This window comes from Leguminivora glycinivorella, chromosome 3 (genome assembly GCF_023078275.1).
Source record: "Leguminivora glycinivorella isolate SPB_JAAS2020 chromosome 3, LegGlyc_1.1, whole genome shotgun sequence".
Lineage (NCBI taxonomy): Eukaryota > Metazoa > Arthropoda > Insecta > Lepidoptera > Tortricidae > Leguminivora > Leguminivora glycinivorella.
The window spans coordinates 21,975,394-21,994,518 of record NC_062973.1 but is presented as its reverse complement, the minus strand read 5'-3'; the positions used below and the strand labels follow the sequence as shown (position 1 = coordinate 21,994,518).

Here is a 19,125-nt window from a genome sequence, read left to right as displayed (position 1 = left end):
ACGAAGCTATATACGGATTTCTCGAAAAACATAACCTATTTGCGTCAGAGCAAAAAGGCTTTCGCAAGCAAAAAACTATTAATATGGCCATATTTCATTTATTGCAGCCCATTATGACAAAAATGGATAAGGGCGAGCATGTATGTGCTATATATATGGACATGACAAAGGCATTTGACTACGTTGATCACTCAATACTTCTCAAGAAGCTCAGTGCCTATGGTATTCGTGGCAATGTACTGAATCTCATGAAATCGTATTTAAGTGGTAGAGAGCAGTACACGGAGCTGTCGCAAATTTGTCTCAAGTCACAAATGCAAGTCTGTTACAGGTCTGACAAGCGAGATTTGGTGTGTGGGGTCCCGCAGGGAAGTGTATTAGGTCCGCTTTTATTCTTGCTGTATATTAATGACCTTCCTCGTCACATTAACTATCCAATGGTTCTTTACGCTGACGACAGCACAGTAGTAATTGATCTCAAAGAGGATAAGGACTATGAATATGAAATTAATCACACTTTATGTAATATCATTGAATGGCTTAAGAACAATAATTTAATGATAAATTTAAGCAAAACAAAAATAATGCATTTTCATCAAAGAAAAGTTTTAAGACCTTTTGATTGTAATTATGAAGGAACGATTATAGAGTCTGTAAACAACACAAATTTTTTGGGAGTACGGATTGACAATCACTTGAATTGGGCAGCACATACGGAGACAGTTTGTAAAAAATTAAATAAATATGCTTTCGCTCTATACAAACTCTCGAAGCAAGTTAGCACGGAAGCTGTGCTTATGGCTTATCACAGTTTCGTTGGCTCTACCTTACGATATGGGCTCATTTACTGGGGTAACTCGGTCAACAGAGAAGCCGTCTTTATAGCGCAGAAGAAATGTGTGAAAGCAATTCGAGGGCTTCACTTAACAGATAGCTGTGTGCCACATTTTAAAGAATTAAATATTTTGACTTTTCCGTGCCTATACATTTTTGAAATTATGATGTTTATTAAAACAAACCCAACACTATTCAGGACGGTTTCCGAGGTATTTACTAGAGATTCCAGGTACCCTCAGAATCTATTTCCTGTTTTCGCAAAAACTGCCTTAATGCGCAAAAGTGTATTCTGCTTAGCTAGTAAGATTTATAACAAATTCCCTGTTAGTTTTAGAATGTTACCCTTAAATGAATTTAAACGTAAACTATTGACATTTTTAATTGATAATTGTTTTTATTCTATTTCTGAATTTTTGCTACATAATTTTTAATGCCCACGGCCTGATATGAATTTCAATATTAATTATATTATAACTAATTATTACTCAATTTCCCAATTTATGTTGAATATAGTTACGTAAAATCAATTTCGCATGTTAGTATGTAAGGACATAATGAAGTTTTTGTACGCCATCAGGCAGAGTATAGTGCTACATATATGATATTGTTTACCACCACTGTAATCAGTTTGACATATACTTACAAATAAAACACTTTGGACTTTGGACTTTGGACTTTGAGCTTGTCAGATTTGCACCATTCTATGACGATCTGGCTGTCGGTCCATAAGACTTGCCTTACTATCTTCTGCTGGAGAAACTTAAGAACAAACTTTATCAGTCTACTGCCAATCAGTACTCCTAAAAGTTCAAGACGGGGTATCTTGAGACTCTCCTGATCCTTTATTGGTATCAGACGGGATTTACCAATAATGAAGCTTTTCTCCGAGCCGCAAACTAAAAAGACTGATGCTGCATAAGCCTGTAGAGAGGCATCGGTGAAACAGTGTAGTTGGTAGCCTTTTCCCACTGGTGTCTTCATGTAGCATCTGTCCACCGACACCTTCCTAATGGCTTCTAAGTTCTGTCGGATCTTGTTCCATTCTTCCGTTAGTTCGCTTGATAATGGTGAGTCCCATGACACTCCAGCTTTCCAAAGCTCTTGTAAAAAGAGTTTACATGATAGGGTATAAGGTACTGCATAACCACATGGATCGTAGATTGATGCAATAGTTTTCAGTATTCCTCTTTTCGTGACAGCTTCTTCTTGTAAGTTAGGTTTCAACTGGAGAGTATCCTTTTTGATGTCCCATTCCAAACCAAGTACCTTTACTTTATCTTCTTTACATGTATCAGAGACTTTCTTCATAAATTCCCTAGAATTCGAACTCCAATCCCTGAGTGACATTGAAATGTCTTGAAAAGATCCTTTTAGATTTTTGTAGAGTTTCATCGCCTCATCCGTAGTGTCGGTACCCGAAACAAAGTTATCCACATATATGTCATTTGCTTTCTGTCTGACTTGCTGATCTTCTGCGTTGGACAGGTGGTGCTTAATAGTCGCATTAAGCAAAAACGGTGATGAAATGACGCCAAATGGAACTCTACAAAACCTAAGGTATAGTAGGTTGTCTTGAGATACCGGTTTAGAGGTATCTTTGAGCCACAAGAATCTGGTTACATCACGATCCTTCTCGTGTAACGCCATCTGTAAAAACGCCTTTTCAATATCTGAGGTTAAACCTATCCGATGAGTTCTAAATTTTATAAGTAAGCCAGTGAGGTCTTCTAACATGAGTGGTCCTCTGTACAAACATTCGTTCAGACTCTTGGTGTCTTTGCTACTCTTAGAGCTAGCATCATAAACTATTCTCATAGGTTTTCCTCGGTGACGTACTCCATGGAAAGGTAAGTAGTGAACGACGTTACCCGTTGACGTTCTTGAAGTAGGTACAACTTCTATTATACCTTTATCTAATTGTTCTTTAAACGTATCGCTGTATGCTAATAACGTATCTTGATCCATACGCTTCAATAAGCTTGATAAACGACCAAAAGCCATTCCAAAATTATTAGGTAAATCCGGTGGATAAGTTATCCAAGGCCAGCTTACCGTGTAACGATTATTTAATTTTAAAGTTGTATCATTAAAATATTTGATGGCTTCTTCTTCTCTAGTTGCTCTTGGGGAATCACTAATACCTATACATTCTAGTTCCCAAAGGCTCTTTATGTCTCCATTACAAAGAGGTGGATCTGGCTGATGAAGCTTCGTTTCAATGCAAGTCTGAGTGTAAGTCACTACGTACGACTCGTCTCTAAGCTGTGGTTCTGCTCTACCACTAATTATCCAACCAAGTGCAGAGTCGATTAGAAACAAATTGCTATCCAGTTGTACCTTTTTCTCGTAAGTTATGTTGCAGTAATATTCGTTTCCAACCAAGATCTGTACAGGTCCGCTTAGCGACCCGTCGTCCGCTAGTGTATATGACTCCGGTAAGTTCTTCATCTTGACATTAGGTATATAACCTCTGGAGATATGCTCTACGCAGTTAGCCTGTATTACTATGTTCTTGTTTGTTCTAGATAGTAGATGAAGGGTGACTATTGGGCTATGTATCTCTCTGGGAGGATCGTCGCCGAAGGTGAATACTACTAGATGACTCTCTTCTTCGACGGGAAGTTTTAATTCCTTTGCAGTCCGGAATGTTACATAAGAGCGTTGGGAACCTGGATCTAAAAGAAGCCTATATTTAAATTGTTTATTCTTATCATCTATGGGGCTTGCATAAACTGTTGCCGTTTGGAGTGCTGTGATTCCCTCTTCTAGAACCGTCAGGACTGACTCTTCTCCGTTGTATCCTTCTGAAAATTTAAAGGACATAATGCTCTATTATGCGGTACTTCTCCTTTACAACGGGCACACCTTCTCTTTCTCCAGCAAGCATTTGCTACGTGATTCTTACTGAAGCAGATGTAGCATCGTCCTGCAAGTCGTTTCTTCCTTTCTGCTAAAGTAGATGCTTCAGGGCAACTATCATTATAATGGCCCCCTTCGCAAAATATACACACCAATCCCTTCTTAGCCTCTGGAGTACTTCGCTGAGTTTCTGCCTGATCTTTGTTTGAAGTTGAAGTTTGGTTTGGTCTGTTTCCTTTATTGTCATATTTCTTGAAACCCTTAAACTTCTTTAGTACCGGTCTCTTATCAAAGCGTCCCTGATGGTTTTGTTTACTCTGGTTACTGTGTTGTAGTTGGGACTGGTTTGCGTATCTCGCACGTTTTGCATTCACATGAAGAGTCCCGACCGTACTAGCTTCTGTCTCTTGAGGGCGTTTCCTACCCGATATCCTTTCCGCGTCCTCTTTGGCAGTGATGATTTTATCCAGGTGGCTTCTCAGTTCTTGAATGGAATCATCCTTAACTTTAAGTTTTATTTCGTATACTAGATCAGAAGGAAACTTCTCTAGTAGCATGAAGCGCAGATGGTTGTGGTTAATGTTCTCACCTAGTGATTCTAAAATCTTAAGATTCCTTTCGATTTCGTTGAAAGTCCTTCTATAGTCATCCGCACTGCCTTTGGCCATCTTAATTTTATATAATGTTGCATAGTGCGCGTCTATAAGATGTGAAGTTTTCCCGAACTTTTCCTTCAGTATCGTAACGGCAATAGCATAGTTGGTGCTTGTAGTCGCTAGACCGTCAATGACTTTTTTGGCATCTCCCGTGACTGAAGTCTTAAGATAAGAAAGCTTGTCAACATCCGGCAGGTTCCTTGCATCGATGTTGCTTCTGAAGGCATCCCAAAATTCATACCACGCCAGTACATCCCCATTATACACCGGCAGCTGGAGCTTAGGAAGTCTGCACGAGGAGTTCGCTTCAGTCAGCTTCTCTGATGGTTTGCTTGATGTAGATATCTGGTCAATCTTCACCTTAAGTTCAGCTAAAGTCTCCTCTGCTTGAAGTTGAAGTCCACTTATCAAGCAGATTTCATCAGATGCGGGTGTCGAAGCCAGCCTAAAGTACTCCGTCAGGTCTCCGCTAAGTCTTTTCAGTGTTGCTTCTAATTTACTGTAGGTGATCTGAGCCTGCACTAAATTTTCTAAATTAACAGTACCCGGAATTACTTCTAAGTCCGTTGTGAGTTTGTCGTTAATGAGCCTAAGCCTTGCTAAAAGAATGTCGTCCATTCTGTTGTTTGTCTAGACCGTAGTCTTGTCTAGCCTGTAACGCACAGAAACAAACCCGTTTAACCTTAATTCCCTAATAATATGAACGGTCACACCAATAAAGTAATTTAATATTTTAGGTTAATTAACTTTTAATAACTCCACATATTATTTATTTTAATAATCTCAAAGTATTGAAATTTAAATCCAACTAAAAATCTCTAAAATCCATTCAAGTTTGAAACTAAAGAAAGAAAAGTCGAAGTCATTTAAATTTAATTAATTAAAACAATTGACTTAATTATGAACAGATGTTTCTTTTATTTGAAATTATTATGAAAGGAAGTAAAATAATAAATTTATGATAGGCAACATAACATACACACTGACATACGAATGTGTAATCTTTGTTTATCATTTATAGATTACAGCAGCCTAAGTCATGTCAAAATCAGTAAGTGACGTTGACGTTTATACACTGGTACCACAATACAAAATCTTCTGTCACTAACTTAAGCTCGCTTGCAAAATGATGAAAGTTAACGTTTTTATTTTGTTTATTTGTTTGGTTTATTTATTTATTAACTTTTTATTTTTACTTCACTTGTTTGATAGTTAATTATTTAAAAATTATTTAGTTTTATTTCACTCATTTGTTTGTTTAATTATTGGAACACTTCACGAAACACTTATTTAATAAATCTAAAAACACTTAGATGTCACCACAATATCCTGTAAAGAAGATGTTAGCTTATATTATACACACAGCACAATTGTTATTTTTATAAACTGCAAACCCAATCAGAAAGGAAGTAAGTTGTATTTCTAAACTTCCAATAAGATGCATGATGAAATAAAAATATACCTAACTATATATCTTAAGGACCCTAGAAAATGTTCAAAAAGGTCCTTTATAGACTGTGAAAATATTAAAATCCGCCATGTACATCCGATGTTCTAAACCGCGCTAATAAGAACCGTATTACCATGATGATAGGGTCCATTTTCATCTACTAAATATCACTTCGTTAATTTCTAGAAAGTTAAAATATTTTAATAAAAGAACGTAATAGACCCGTATTTCCATGGTGATCCTCATAAATATCGAAAGAAACCTCACTAAAATTAGATAATTTTCCTTGGTTGGTTGGACGTCCAAAGTTAGCCCAAACTTTGGACAACAATCATGGCCGCCGTCGCTCACTTCGAAGTAAATGACGATCGCATTCTCTTGTTTTAAAGAATTAAGTTGTATTGCTGCAATGTAGATGTTTAAAACTTACCGAGAAGTAGTCTTGTCCGGGTATTAAGTAGTCTTATCCGGGGTTTGGCCAATTCCGATGTAAAAGTTGTTTGTCTTGTCCGGTGTGGTTGGCGGTGGCGAATTCACTGTACCTATGAACGTAAATGAACAAATTTTTGATGATCCAACTTATTTACACGCTCATCACTTCGTCGGTGCACTTTTTATTACAATATTTACAATGATTACCTGTATAATTTAAGGAACCTTCCTGTGGAACTCGCGACTGTTCAACGACCTTCCGCCAACGATTCAAAATGGACGGACGAGTACTGTACAACCTTCAATGTTGCCAAAGTCAACTTAATTCCCCCCCAATTTTTCGATAAAATATGAAACGAATTTCGGACTCTTATCGGTAATTCTCATAATAATTATATTGATTCCTTATAAATAGCCATACACCCGAATTCTTAAAACTAAATTTATAATTCTAAAGTAAAAAGAAAACATACGAAGTAAAATATAGAGTGCCAACCCGTCTTTACTACGCGCATATTTCCTATAAGATACTTATTAGTTATTACGACTATTATTTGTCTTCTTATTATACTCCTATAAATCAGCCAATTTTTCAATATATTAAACAATTAATATGTCATAAAATTGAATAGGTTACCTACTTATATCTAGGCACAGCTTGTTATAACTTAATTATCTAACCGTCTAATTGGAAAATTAGTTCTTGCATAAATTTTCCAAGTCGAATCCGTTTAGTAACCGATTTCTTCATCTTCTTTAGTTATCTTGATAATCCCGACAATCTACATTTCCGTCGATTTTGTGGGTAATCTTCTTAGTGTAGCAACACCTGCCCTCATCTGGCACCATTACTAGACGCCTTGCGTAGCCTATTCTTGCGGTTATGTTGGTAACACGAAGGCACTATTACACAATGGTATTTCTTTTAAAATTAAATTAATGAATATCATACTTGATAAATACAGACAAATGCTCCAATATTTTTTATTTATTTTTATCTCTGAATATTCTTCCTGATAATTTACAACTACATTCTAATTGTAAAATAAATCATAAATACATCCATAACGGAAACGTAATCGTTCTGTTTCCGGCCACCATGATGCAATTTCTTCAAGTTGGTACTCCGTACATTCCGTACAATTGATATTCCGCTTGTTACGCAAAATATAAAATATGACTTATTTACTCAAATTATCTTCAATTAATAAATACAAATGCCAGCCTCTTTATTTAAACGAGCCTAAATTAATGCCGAACCAGACTTCGTAAGAAAACACTTCAAACATATTCGCATAAAATAATATCTCGCAGCTTCTGTTACCAGTAGCGCCATCTATGATTTCTGTTAGTAAAGATGTCTGATTATATTGAAAATGTATGCCTTGCATTCTTTATTTATATTATAAGCCTTGATTCTTTATCTGCTGGATCCCAGCATTAACCACCATTGTGGCCGACTCTCCCCCAACCACGTACGGTATATAAATAAGACCGTAAAAGGGGAAAGGCGGCCACTAATATATTAATGTGGGGGTGTAGGGGTAACAGAATGCTTAGCATACATACCTTAATCTCCTATGAAGGATTCTTTGTCCTCGCTCTCTCTGATCCACTTCTCCTGGGCCAGGGGAGCTTCAATCTGCTTCGCTTTACTTATGGCGGCTAGTTGTATACCACCGAGATCTGTGGGTTTAATTGCTCATGAATATGGTATTCTCATACAACCATCACCTACTATACATATACGATTATCTCTACAGCAAAGGAGAACCATCTTACCCGGCCAGACGAAGGTTCAAAGGACCCCCCGCGGGGAGTCCGCCGACACATCAAAGGTCGGATAACTCGGACGCCTAACATCCGAGCCGAGGTATACTGCCGCACATCGACACACCTCTAGCCGGGCTGCCGAAGCCGCCACGGCTCTCGCACGCTGGGGCACGTCAAGTCTACCCAGGTGGAGTTGAAAGCTGGGGCACGTCAAGTCTTACCCAGACAGAGTTGAGAGCTGGGGCACGTCAAGTCTTACCCAGACAGAGTTGAGAGCTGGGGCACGTCAAGTCTTACCCAGACAGAGTTGAGAGCTGGGGCACGTCAAGTCTTACCCAGACAGAGAAACCTAGTCTGCCTTACCTAAGATGGTCTCAGGAATAGCTTCCACGGCAGGTTCCGTGGCAAGCTAAACTCATACGAACTTACTGTTCTTCTATTAAGGAGATCATTGCATAGAGAAACCATACCACCACTGCGAGCACCAAGTAACATAAAATACTTAGCTTTAGACGACTCAGGACAGCTGTGGGCTTCCTCACTGTATCTTACACTTTCATGCACTCGCACGCTTCGCGCCATACCGGGTTTAACCTTACTACTTGCCACGTTGGAATAACTTACCACAGTTCCACCCACGAGGGCGCTGTTCAGTGTTGCCGCTAGGAAATTCGTATTGTGGCATTAGATATTCGCGCCTGTCGCGACACATATGAAATATTAACGTTTTAAATATTAATCCCACAATATAAATATTAATGCCACAGTTTCGTTTTCTTTTAACCCCTTATTTGCCAAGAGTGGCCCTGAAGCTTAAGTAGTTTCATGTGCTATGCCTACCCCTTTATGGGATACAGGCGTGATTGTATGTATGTAAATATTAATCACTTAATAGTATGTTTATAGTTTTATTCTGTCTTAGTAAACTAGACTAATATGAAAACAGCTTGGTAAGTAGTCGTAAAATGGAACGTATATACTTTTTACGCACTAGTTCGTAAAATACAACTTCTCGCACGCTAAACAGCCAAAAAACGGGCACTTTTTGAGCAACTGTATTAAAAAAGTAATTTTGAGATAAACAATAAGTTAGTTCTTAAGAGCTTATTAACATCTCTTATTAAATTAATTTAACGGCTGCATTCATGAAACTGCTTAGGTCTTAGAGCCATTCTAAGGACTTAAGGAGTTAAAAGAAAACAAGAGTTTGGTCCTTAAATTGCCCCGGTTGACGGCAGGTAGATATTTTTTTCTGTTTGCTGCTAAGAGCTACATTACTTGCATATATACATACATACCTAAGCGCCATATGCGCATTGTATAATATGCCTACTTAGAAATAAATATTTTATTTTCATATTTTTAAGGCCTGAAATAAAACCATCAATGCGCGTAACATAGTTAGTAGTCGCATTCGAAACCTCGGAAAATATTACAAATTAATTATTATTTTAAAAGTACAACCATTCGGAACTCGAGTTATCGAACACAACACAAGTATACCCAAGTTATCGGGCAACATTTTGTAAATAAACAAACCCGTTCAGTACTTAACCAACGTCACAATCGTTTATGCATTGAAAGCGTAACGTAGCTAGCTTTCCCTATCGCTCTTCTATAGTGGCGCGACAGAGCCAGACTGCGTTTCTTCGTCAACAATTGTCACTTCGGCTAGGCCGGGTGGGGCCAAATGCTTCGCGTAGACACCAAACTGAGAACCAAATTAATATTGTGCATAAATTATTTTCTCTTCCGGCTGCTATTGTTCAGCAACGCTGTAGTACCTATTTATTTTCCCGCTTACCGTGCTAAAATATGTATTGCACAGGTTTAGTAAAATGATTAGGTACTCGTAAATATTCCCGCTTCGTTATTTTAGGTATTTTAGGTATTAAGGTATTACATGAGGGGGGAGGAGGGGCCGGTTGGAAGTAAAACGTAGCTTGGGATTATAAAATAATAAAATAAATAAAGATTATAGGACATTCTTTTACATATTGATTAAATATACCACATCCCTGTAACTGTTCATAGTCATATAGAATAGTTTTTCGAAATCTTGCGCTAATGATGATAGGGTGAATTAGCCGGTTGTCGGCCAGTTTAGCAAAACTACGCATTCAAATGGATTTTCTGTACAACATATTCGACAAAATTTTGTCATTGTATGATTTTTAGGCAAAGAATTTAATACAGTTTCCTTTTGGTATAAAAAATTATGACTAACTAACTTAGTTTTCTTTATATAGCTCCGAATATGAAAAAGTAGCAATTTAGCCGGTTGTCGACCACTTCTTTTGGTTCTCGGCCGCTTGTTTAGTTAGTTGTCGGCCACTGTTATTAGGGTTTTAAAATGAATCTTATGTCAGAACTAACAGGATTTACTTTGGAATAAAACAAGTAATAGTCAATGTCACAATGTATTTTTAGTAATATTTTACATTTATTGAGGTTTATAATGGTCCGTAACGTCCATTTGACACGCTGAATTTGCTGGCATCCTTAGGCTACGGCTCATGTCAATAGTTTGTATGGAACAAATATAGGAAATACTTATTATTACATAATAATATATTTTTTGTCGACAAAAAATTTCGTTAAGACAGGAGTCGACGTAAAAAAGGGGAGGTCAGACAGCAGTAACTTTCGTAAAAACAAGACTCATAAGCCGTCCCGTCGACTGAAAATATTAAAATAACGAAAATTTTTCTTCACTGCTACTCAGGGCGCAATTACGAGAAAAGAAACTAACAACAACAACAAACACAACACAATTTAACAAAATTTGCTAAAGTAAAAATATTATATGCAGGTAGGTACATAATGATGATGTATTAGACTGTATAAAACCTGGTGTAATCCTTAAAAAAATACCTGTAGCAAAAATGTATAGTATAATAATTACCTAAGAACAAGTTGTGTTGCTATTGGATATTATTGTATTTATTAATAAATAAATGCATTTTTTTTTTAAATAATCCTTACAAACAACGCAACTAATTGACCCCCAAAGACAAATTATTTTGAATCTGGGTCGAGAATATATATATTGCAGGGCCGACAACTAAATTAAAATTATTTGTTTCTCGGCCGTCATAAATTGGCTAGGCCGACAATCAACTTTAAAAATGCCTGTTCTCGGCCGCCAAATATTTCAAAAAATAAATCAGATTTTAACCAATTATTTCCAAGAAAGCATGTGGCCGGCTGTTAAATGCAATATCAATTTTGTTCAAAATAAGTGTTTTTTGAAGTATTTATTTTATTTGCTCTAATAATATAGGAAAGACAATCGATTAAAAATGACGTCCTTCAAGTCCGTTCTCGGCCGGGGGCCGACAACTAAATATCTTTGTAAAATTACATTTAGATACCCGACCACCCAATTTAATTTAATTATATTACATATTTTGAACATTTAAATTGAAATAACATGAGTTCAACTTATTCACAATCTACTTTAACCTCAACAATGGTCTCAAAGCCACGAAAACAATATGTTTATATACCTCGAAAAAATGTTGTATCCTAATTTTTTTTATAAAATTTGTCCACCATTCACACTGCTCAAATTGCTTCCGTACACTGACGAGCGAATCAATACGTCACCAAGAAAATAAATGTAGGACATGTCAATATCAAGAGACTTTATGTATCTACCCTCATTTTTTGAAGAAATACTATATAGTTGTCATGTTATTGTAGATTAACTGCGTGGTGGCCGACAACCAGAGGTGGTCGGATAACCGGCTAAACCACCCTACTGACATTGAATATTGTTCGACTGCAAAATCATACACGGTGTAAAATGAGGGAACCGAATAATTTTTACAGCGTATATTAGAAGACTAAAATGTCATAAAAACTTTTCTGAATTTTGCCTACTTTAAGAATTTTTAGCATTAAAAAAATTAACGCTGGAGTGTTTCAAACTGAAAACTAAAGTTACCTATTCATACAATAATTATAAGAATATTAATATATTCCATTTTCATCACGTCAAATATTCTTTCACAATTTGCCTTGTAATTTATAAAGAATGCCGCTATCATTTATTTTTAATCGGGCGCTCTTGTTAGGCGTGTTAGCGTGGGTGTCTTTACAAAAGGCACTATGTTTAGTTACTGATTAATTAAGAGGGGGCTTTTGAAATAAGGAGCGGGATTACTATTAATATTAATGGTGTCTTGAGTTATATTTGCGTTACGTAATTAAGAGCTTACTTAGATAAAATAATTAGGTGTTTCAGATAAAGAATAAGACCAAAAAATATTGAAAAGGTGGTAAATAAAAACGTCAATATGCCACTCTTGCCCCGTAGCCGAATGGCATTTCTCCGACGCCAAACGAAAGCGATACGCCGCTGGCTCTGTCGCGCCAATACGCAAGCGCGATAGAGATAGATATCTACTAGCGCTTCGTTTCGTGAGCGTTTCGTGAGCGATTGTGCCATTCGGCTAGCCACCCTGGTCACAAATGAGCCTCCAACTTGATTTTTTGAAGTTTTAGATAGACGCGTGATCGCATGTGTTACTCGAGAATGTAGGTAAACACCATTGACATCATGATATACATACATTGGGGTTTTCGGAGCGGGAATGATTTGAGAAAGAATAGAGATAAACAGATATGTTAGTCTAAGAAAATATCATATTATGCCTAATGAATAACTACCTCTCTGCGAGTTGTATACAATCTGTGACAAAGTTTTATTTTAATTTCCGTAAAAGTCTTATAACTTATAAGCAGAGATCGGACGGATTTGCGACATTTTTAGTGACTTACGTCATTTTAATGACTTTTAGTATGAGATGACGCACAGAAATCCGATCTCTGCTTATAAGGTAACAATAAAAATAACTTTAATTAATTACCTGCTGTAAATTGAAGAGTTGACACGATTTTCAGAATAAACTATGAAGCATTTTCTTATAAATGCATAGACGTAATAAACTGAAGAGGTTGATAATGAATGGCCATTATAAAATATGTATATACCTATCTGTATGATTAATCTTTATTTATTTTATTTTTCAATTAATTATTCATTCGGTAGAAACCTGCTAGAGTACGATCTGTTTTTAAGTAAATACCTACTCTTTGGCTAATGTCAAACGTTCCCGCTCCGAAAACCCCGATGTATGATGATATAGGGTTGAGGACCTATGTCCTATGTAAAGGACTCTTTTAATTTATAAATGTTCAGTTCATCCGTTCATCTTCGACCCCGCGTTTTCATAGCTTAGGGGCAGGGCTCGCTTTCCGATTTCGTAACCACTGCTCCAGTTAAACCCTTAAATATTGTAAATAAAATGTAAAGGTACATATTTCTGTTTTAGCTAAAATACCCCGAAGAAAACCATTCTTCCTGAAAGATCTATTCGCTACAGAAAAATCTTCAGCCAAACACAGGATAGGAAGTCTTCTATCGAAGACTCCAGGTATGTTTTCATTAAAATTGTAGGGCTCATTAAGTTTAAACATCCTGCAAATCAGTTACCTTTTACCATTTTTAACATCGATATTCCTATAAGTTATTGCGACAAATGTAGGTAGGTAATGTTGGTTATTAAATTACCTTACATTTTCTTTCAGGCGGAGGACTTCGGTTGCATAGTGGTAAATTTCTACCATCCTTATCTCATAAGCCGTTCGAGTCCGCAGGTAGGTACAAAATTTAAAAATCGTTACATATAGCGGTCCTCAAGCAGAAGGTAGGACAATTGTTACTGGATCATAATGATTTCCTAATAGATTATTCGTATAACGTTAAAATATCGCCCTTATTTTTATATTCTTTTTGTGAATGGCAATGTAATACCTTTTACGTAAAAACATCACTTACTACTTGCACTGCACTTGAATAACTTGATTACTCGTAAACTTTTACTACGTAGGTACTTATTAATACTTTTTTTTCTTTACAGAAAATATATTCTCACTCGCTAGGACCATATCTCCTCTACAATTCAGAAAGAGGTTTGAAATAAGGTCTCCTCTAAAACCAAGAAAGATTAAATACTCCTTCACACCCCGCAACAAGCGAAGAAACCAATCAGCAAAACGAGAAGCTGACGACAATGCAGTATTCAATCACCGGTACATACCGCTCATTAGGCGGATTGGTTTGCTTGTGGATGGTATTCTTTCCCCCGACTCTAGCGAGTCTGTCAAGCCCGTCCGCCGTAGAAAACCAAGACGCAATCAAAGGCTATCCGGAAAAGACGCCGATCTTGCATCCTCAGAATCTAAGCCGCAGAAAAAGACAGTTGCTGCTCTCACTACTGTCCCCCCGCAGACCACTGACACCGAGGATCCCACGACTGAAGCTTCCGACGCCACAACCAATACTACTCCCTTTAGTGACATCTACACTCTCCGACCACATACGGACCTACCATTACCATCTACAGGAAATACCAGCAGCGATTGGGGAGACGATAATGGAGTCAGTGAGAGAAGCAGCACCACATTTCACGGAGACATTGAGAGACATATCGCCCGGTATAATGGAAGTGATGAATATAATTCCAGTGGACGAAACGAAACCTATTCACCATCTAATGAGGAAGATTCCTCTAGCCCTACACGAGTCGATAAATGCAGCGATGGACACGGAACCGGAACTACCCGAAATCGAAGTAACAACAAAACAGAAGAGGAAACAGAAACCACAACCCGTAGCTTCGTCAGAAGAAATGACACTGACGCAAAAGCTACGCTCCAAATTGGGGGAGAAACGCTACAAATACCAAGAAACGTCCGAAGATTACCAGGACTACCCGATAAAGTCTTTATTGTTGACGCAGAACCCGTACCGGCCCAAAAATTTAGTGAAGAAAGCTTCGTCAATGTCGCACACCATCACGCCAGTACTGAACGAGGGACTGACGGGAATGGCACAGATCCCGCAGAAGATAAAGGAATTCGTCAAGTCATTCAAGGATTGATACCGATCAATGACATAATTGACCCTTTTCTGAAACAACGTACTCAAGACAATCATGTTGTGGCCATTTTTGATGGATATAGCATGGCTAGGGATATTAACGGTAGGAATAAACTTACCGAAAAAACAATCCGAATTAGTCCTAATTAGTATTACCTATTCATGATTGTTAATTTAAAATTAGGGATGTACCGACTAGTGATTTGGCCGACTAGGCCGACTACCGACTAGTCGGCGCTTGGGTGGCCGATTAGTCGGCCGACTAGTCGGCTAGTCGGCCAGAACATAATTATTGACTAATTTCACCAGAATTTTTGAAATGTCATTTTTTGGGTTCTATCGCGCTTTTCATATTTTGTTCAGGTTCAAATGTCAATAATAGTTATACACATTTTCCATTTTTTAGCTTAAAATAGATAGTGGTCCTGCCTATGAAACCGATAGTCTTAGTTAGGTCATTAATGACTGTGATGATTACAGATATTTATTCTTTTGACTAACAAAGGCATAACGAATACGTACATAATACGACCATAAATCATCCGATAATTTATTTTTGTACTATTTTCGTATCATTTATCAAGTGCCGACTAATCGGTCTTTTTTGCCGACTAGTCGCCGACTAATCGCCGACTACAAATGTGGCCGGATAGTCGGCTTTCCCGACTAGTCGGCGACTAGTCGGTACATCCCTATTTAAAATATTTTTTGGGGTCAAAGACACATGTCCGTAGTATTATTAGAAGTAATAAATTGAAATAGATATCATACACGAAATAAAAAATGGCAAGGCCCACTGGTGGCCGAGCCGGGAATCGAACCCGGGTCTTCAGCTTACGCGGCTAACGTCTTTACCACTAGACCACACGCCCGCCGTGGTACCCGACGAAATTTCTCTAGGTTATCTCTGATAAGGCTAGGCGCCGTTTGACCAACTCTAAGGGTGAACAATTAGTGCTTGCACCTCCTATATGAATCCTTTGCAGGATTACGATATAGCGAGAGAAATGGTGCTGCCAATCTATACAACTAGGGGACAAATCAAAAATATTGAATGAAATAATTTGATTTGTTCTCTAGTTGTATTATTAGTAGTATTGAGATTTTTGTTTTAGGTAATTACAAAGGATATCATTTTACAGAATTTCCTAACCACACGAGACATGTCGTACTGTGCTGTGTGTAATTTTAATTTACCTTCCAAGAAAAAAAGTCTTTTATCATAACGCACATCTCAATCCCGTGCACCACTTCGCCGCATTTTTGCATCTAAAGTCATTGGCAGATCAAACACTTAACTACCTTTAATTGATTGACTGATTGATAGATAAATAGCTACTTAATCGTAAACTATTAAATTAGTGGTATGTATGAATTTATCTTTTTTTTTTAATAAGACTTTTGTACCTACGTTCTATAATATGTACCTAAATAAAATTATAATAATAAGATAAACATAATTTTGACATGTAGCAAATTTATAGTGTAATTTTTATCATGAAATAAAGAAATCTAATCTAATCTAATCCTAATTAGCTTAAGAAAATGTTAGCAACTAAGTACTAGAGTCCATGAGACATTTCGTATGTTTTGTAACTTTTTTTACAATGGCGCAATAAACGACATTATATGTATATTGATTCTGATTAAGCATAATGATCGCTATTCTGCAAGGAATGGCCTGTGTGGTGACGGGTTAAGAATTTCACCACCCCCTTTCTTCTTGTGGGTGTCGTTGAAGGCGACTATGGGATATGGGTTAAATTGTGTCGTAGGCGAGAGGCTGGCAACCTGTCACTGCAATGTCAGTTTCGTTTTCTTTCAACCCCTTATTTGCCAGGAGTGGCACTGAAGCTTTAGTAGTATCGTGTGCTCTGCCTACCCCTTTATGGGATATGTATGTATGTCTGCAAGGAAGTACAGATGTCATCTGGGCGTTTCGAATTTCCTCTACGCACATGTATTGTACGATATCTATCAGTAAATAAATACATATGGCCCTTTGAAGTTTCGATATAGGTATTAAAGTACCTCTCTACTCGCACTAGTGCGATATAGTATTTTATGCAACTGGTGGTTAAAAGAGGTCAAAAAAGGTGAGTGGCGTGGGTAACAATTTGAGGCGAAGCCGAAAATTGTTAATAAAGAAGCCACGAGCATTTTTTGACTCAGTTAAACACCGTTGCATACAATACTTTTTCTACGACCAAGTACTTATTTTGAAAGAAAATTATAAATCAACAAATACCTACTTTCAGTCATCTTAGTTATCTAGTGGACCGCCTACCATTTTGAATATGCAGTTTGAGTGCAAACATGAAAATAAAACTGTCTATGGTATGGTTCTTTGAAGCCTGGCCACTAAGACGAATCGAGCCGAGTTGAATCGAGTTCTCATACATTTGAATGCGATTCGACGCGTCGCCAATGAACGCAGCAGAAAACGAAGGAGTCTCGACTCTGCGAATTGGTTTGTTAAGTTGGTAGCAATGTATTTACTGAACTGTAACAGCTATATCGTGCTACTGCTACTAAATGTTTTCAGGGTATAGACTAGATAGACTTGTCCTGACATCTTTTATGTAGGGTTTTAAAGTTCTATGCGCGACCTTGTAACTCACGAATAACAGTACGGGAGTAGAAAAAAGTAGTACTATACATATATGTACTGATTAAGGAGCCGAAGTAGTGATATGCATTAGAATGGGACAACAAGATTCAATCCTGAACCGCTGTCAAACTTCGTTTTTAGGGTTCCGTAGTCAACTAGGAACCCTAATAGTTTTGCCATGTCTGTCTGTCTGTCCGTCCGTCTGTCCGTCCGTCCGTCCGTCCGTCCGTCCGTCCGTCCGTCCGTCCGTCCGTCGGTCCGTCCGTCCGTCCGTCCGTCCGTCCGTCCGTCCGTCCGTCCGTCCGTCCGCGGATAATCTCAGTAACCGTAAGCACTAGAAAGCTGAAATTTGATACCAATATGTATATCAATCACGCCAACAAAGTGCAAAAATAAAAAAATGGAAAAAAATGTTTTATTAGGGTACCCCCCTCCATGTAAAGTGGGGGCTGATATTTTTTTTCATTCCAACCCCAACGTGTGATATATTGTTGGGTAGGTATTTAAAAATGAATAAGGGTTTACTAAGATCGTTTTTTGATAATATTGATATTTTCGGAAATAATCGCTCCTAAAGGAAAAAAAAGTGCGTCCCCCCCCCTCTAAATTTTGAACCATATGTTTAAAAAATAATTAAAAAAACCACAAAAGTAGAACTTTATAAAAACTTTCTATGAAAATTGTTTTGAACTTGATAGGTTCAGTAGTTTTTGAGAAAAATACGGAAAACTACGTGACCCTAAACTGAGCGTGGCCCGACACGCCCTTGGCCGGTTTTTTTATAGGGTCTTTTCTATACGACCCGGTACGGTGTTAAAGTATGCTGTTAAAAATGTGTACAAGTAATGCATGTAGATATGTTGCTTTTGTAAAGGCTTTGTGTGTGTACCCTTCATATAATTAATTAAGGATGGGTTTGTTAACATTTACTTAGGCGGTATTTAACTTCTGCATTTCAATTTGAAATTTAAATTGTTAAAATTAATTAAACGGTGTAATAAAATAAGCCAAACTAAATATCTATAATGAATATATGTATTGGTAGCATTTATTGATTGTGACGTTTTAATATAGTCTAGTGTGAATAGTGTCATGAGGTCAAGACGTATGTTTTATAAATACAATTATTTGAATAACACTTCCAAAGTGTTAAGCTTTTTTTTTTTTAATTGGCTTCCAAATGATTTGCCAGTGTCATGTCGATTTTTTTAATTAAATAAATTTTGTTCGAAGTAATAGCTATCAATCCATTTTGATAAATTTAATCAATTCTAAAATTTAGTGGGGTTAGTTAGAGTTAGATGACAACGAAACACAACTACTGGATTAGTAATATTGTGTTAAGCTTTAATAACCTAACCATAAATTAAAATTTTGAAACAACCTCCGACACAGTGGACCGATTTTCTTGAAACATGGCTAAGAACACTCAGCTTTCAAACAAAAAGAAATTATTAGTTATTAATGAAATAAAACTGTGGAAACGGATTAAATCGCGTATAATGAATTTAAAATACATCCCGACGTTTCGAACTCTTGAATATTGTATAACTAGCTT

At 37.2% G+C, this 19,125-nt stretch overlaps 1 protein-coding gene across 2 annotated transcripts in view; it reads left to right on the top strand.

The window, feature by feature from the left end:
* Positions 1 to 15,824, top strand: part of LOC125242596 — a 38,469-nt gene extending 22,645 nt beyond the window's left edge. Inside the window, exons 6-9 of one of the 2 annotated variants that reach the window (XM_048151385.1) lie at positions 13,347 to 13,448; positions 13,603 to 13,671; positions 13,935 to 15,130; positions 15,653 to 15,824. In XM_048151385.1, the coding sequence (XP_048007342.1) occupies positions 13,347 to 13,448; positions 13,603 to 13,671; positions 13,935 to 15,106 (1,343 nt within the window). In that variant the 3' untranslated portion in view covers positions 15,107 to 15,130; positions 15,653 to 15,824. Of the gene's footprint in view, positions 1 to 13,346; positions 13,449 to 13,602; positions 13,672 to 13,934; positions 15,136 to 15,652 lie in introns of both variants that reach the window. The other variant, XM_048151386.1, reaches the window with a different exon arrangement.
* The last annotated feature ends 3,301 nt before the right edge of the window (positions 15,825 to 19,125 follow it).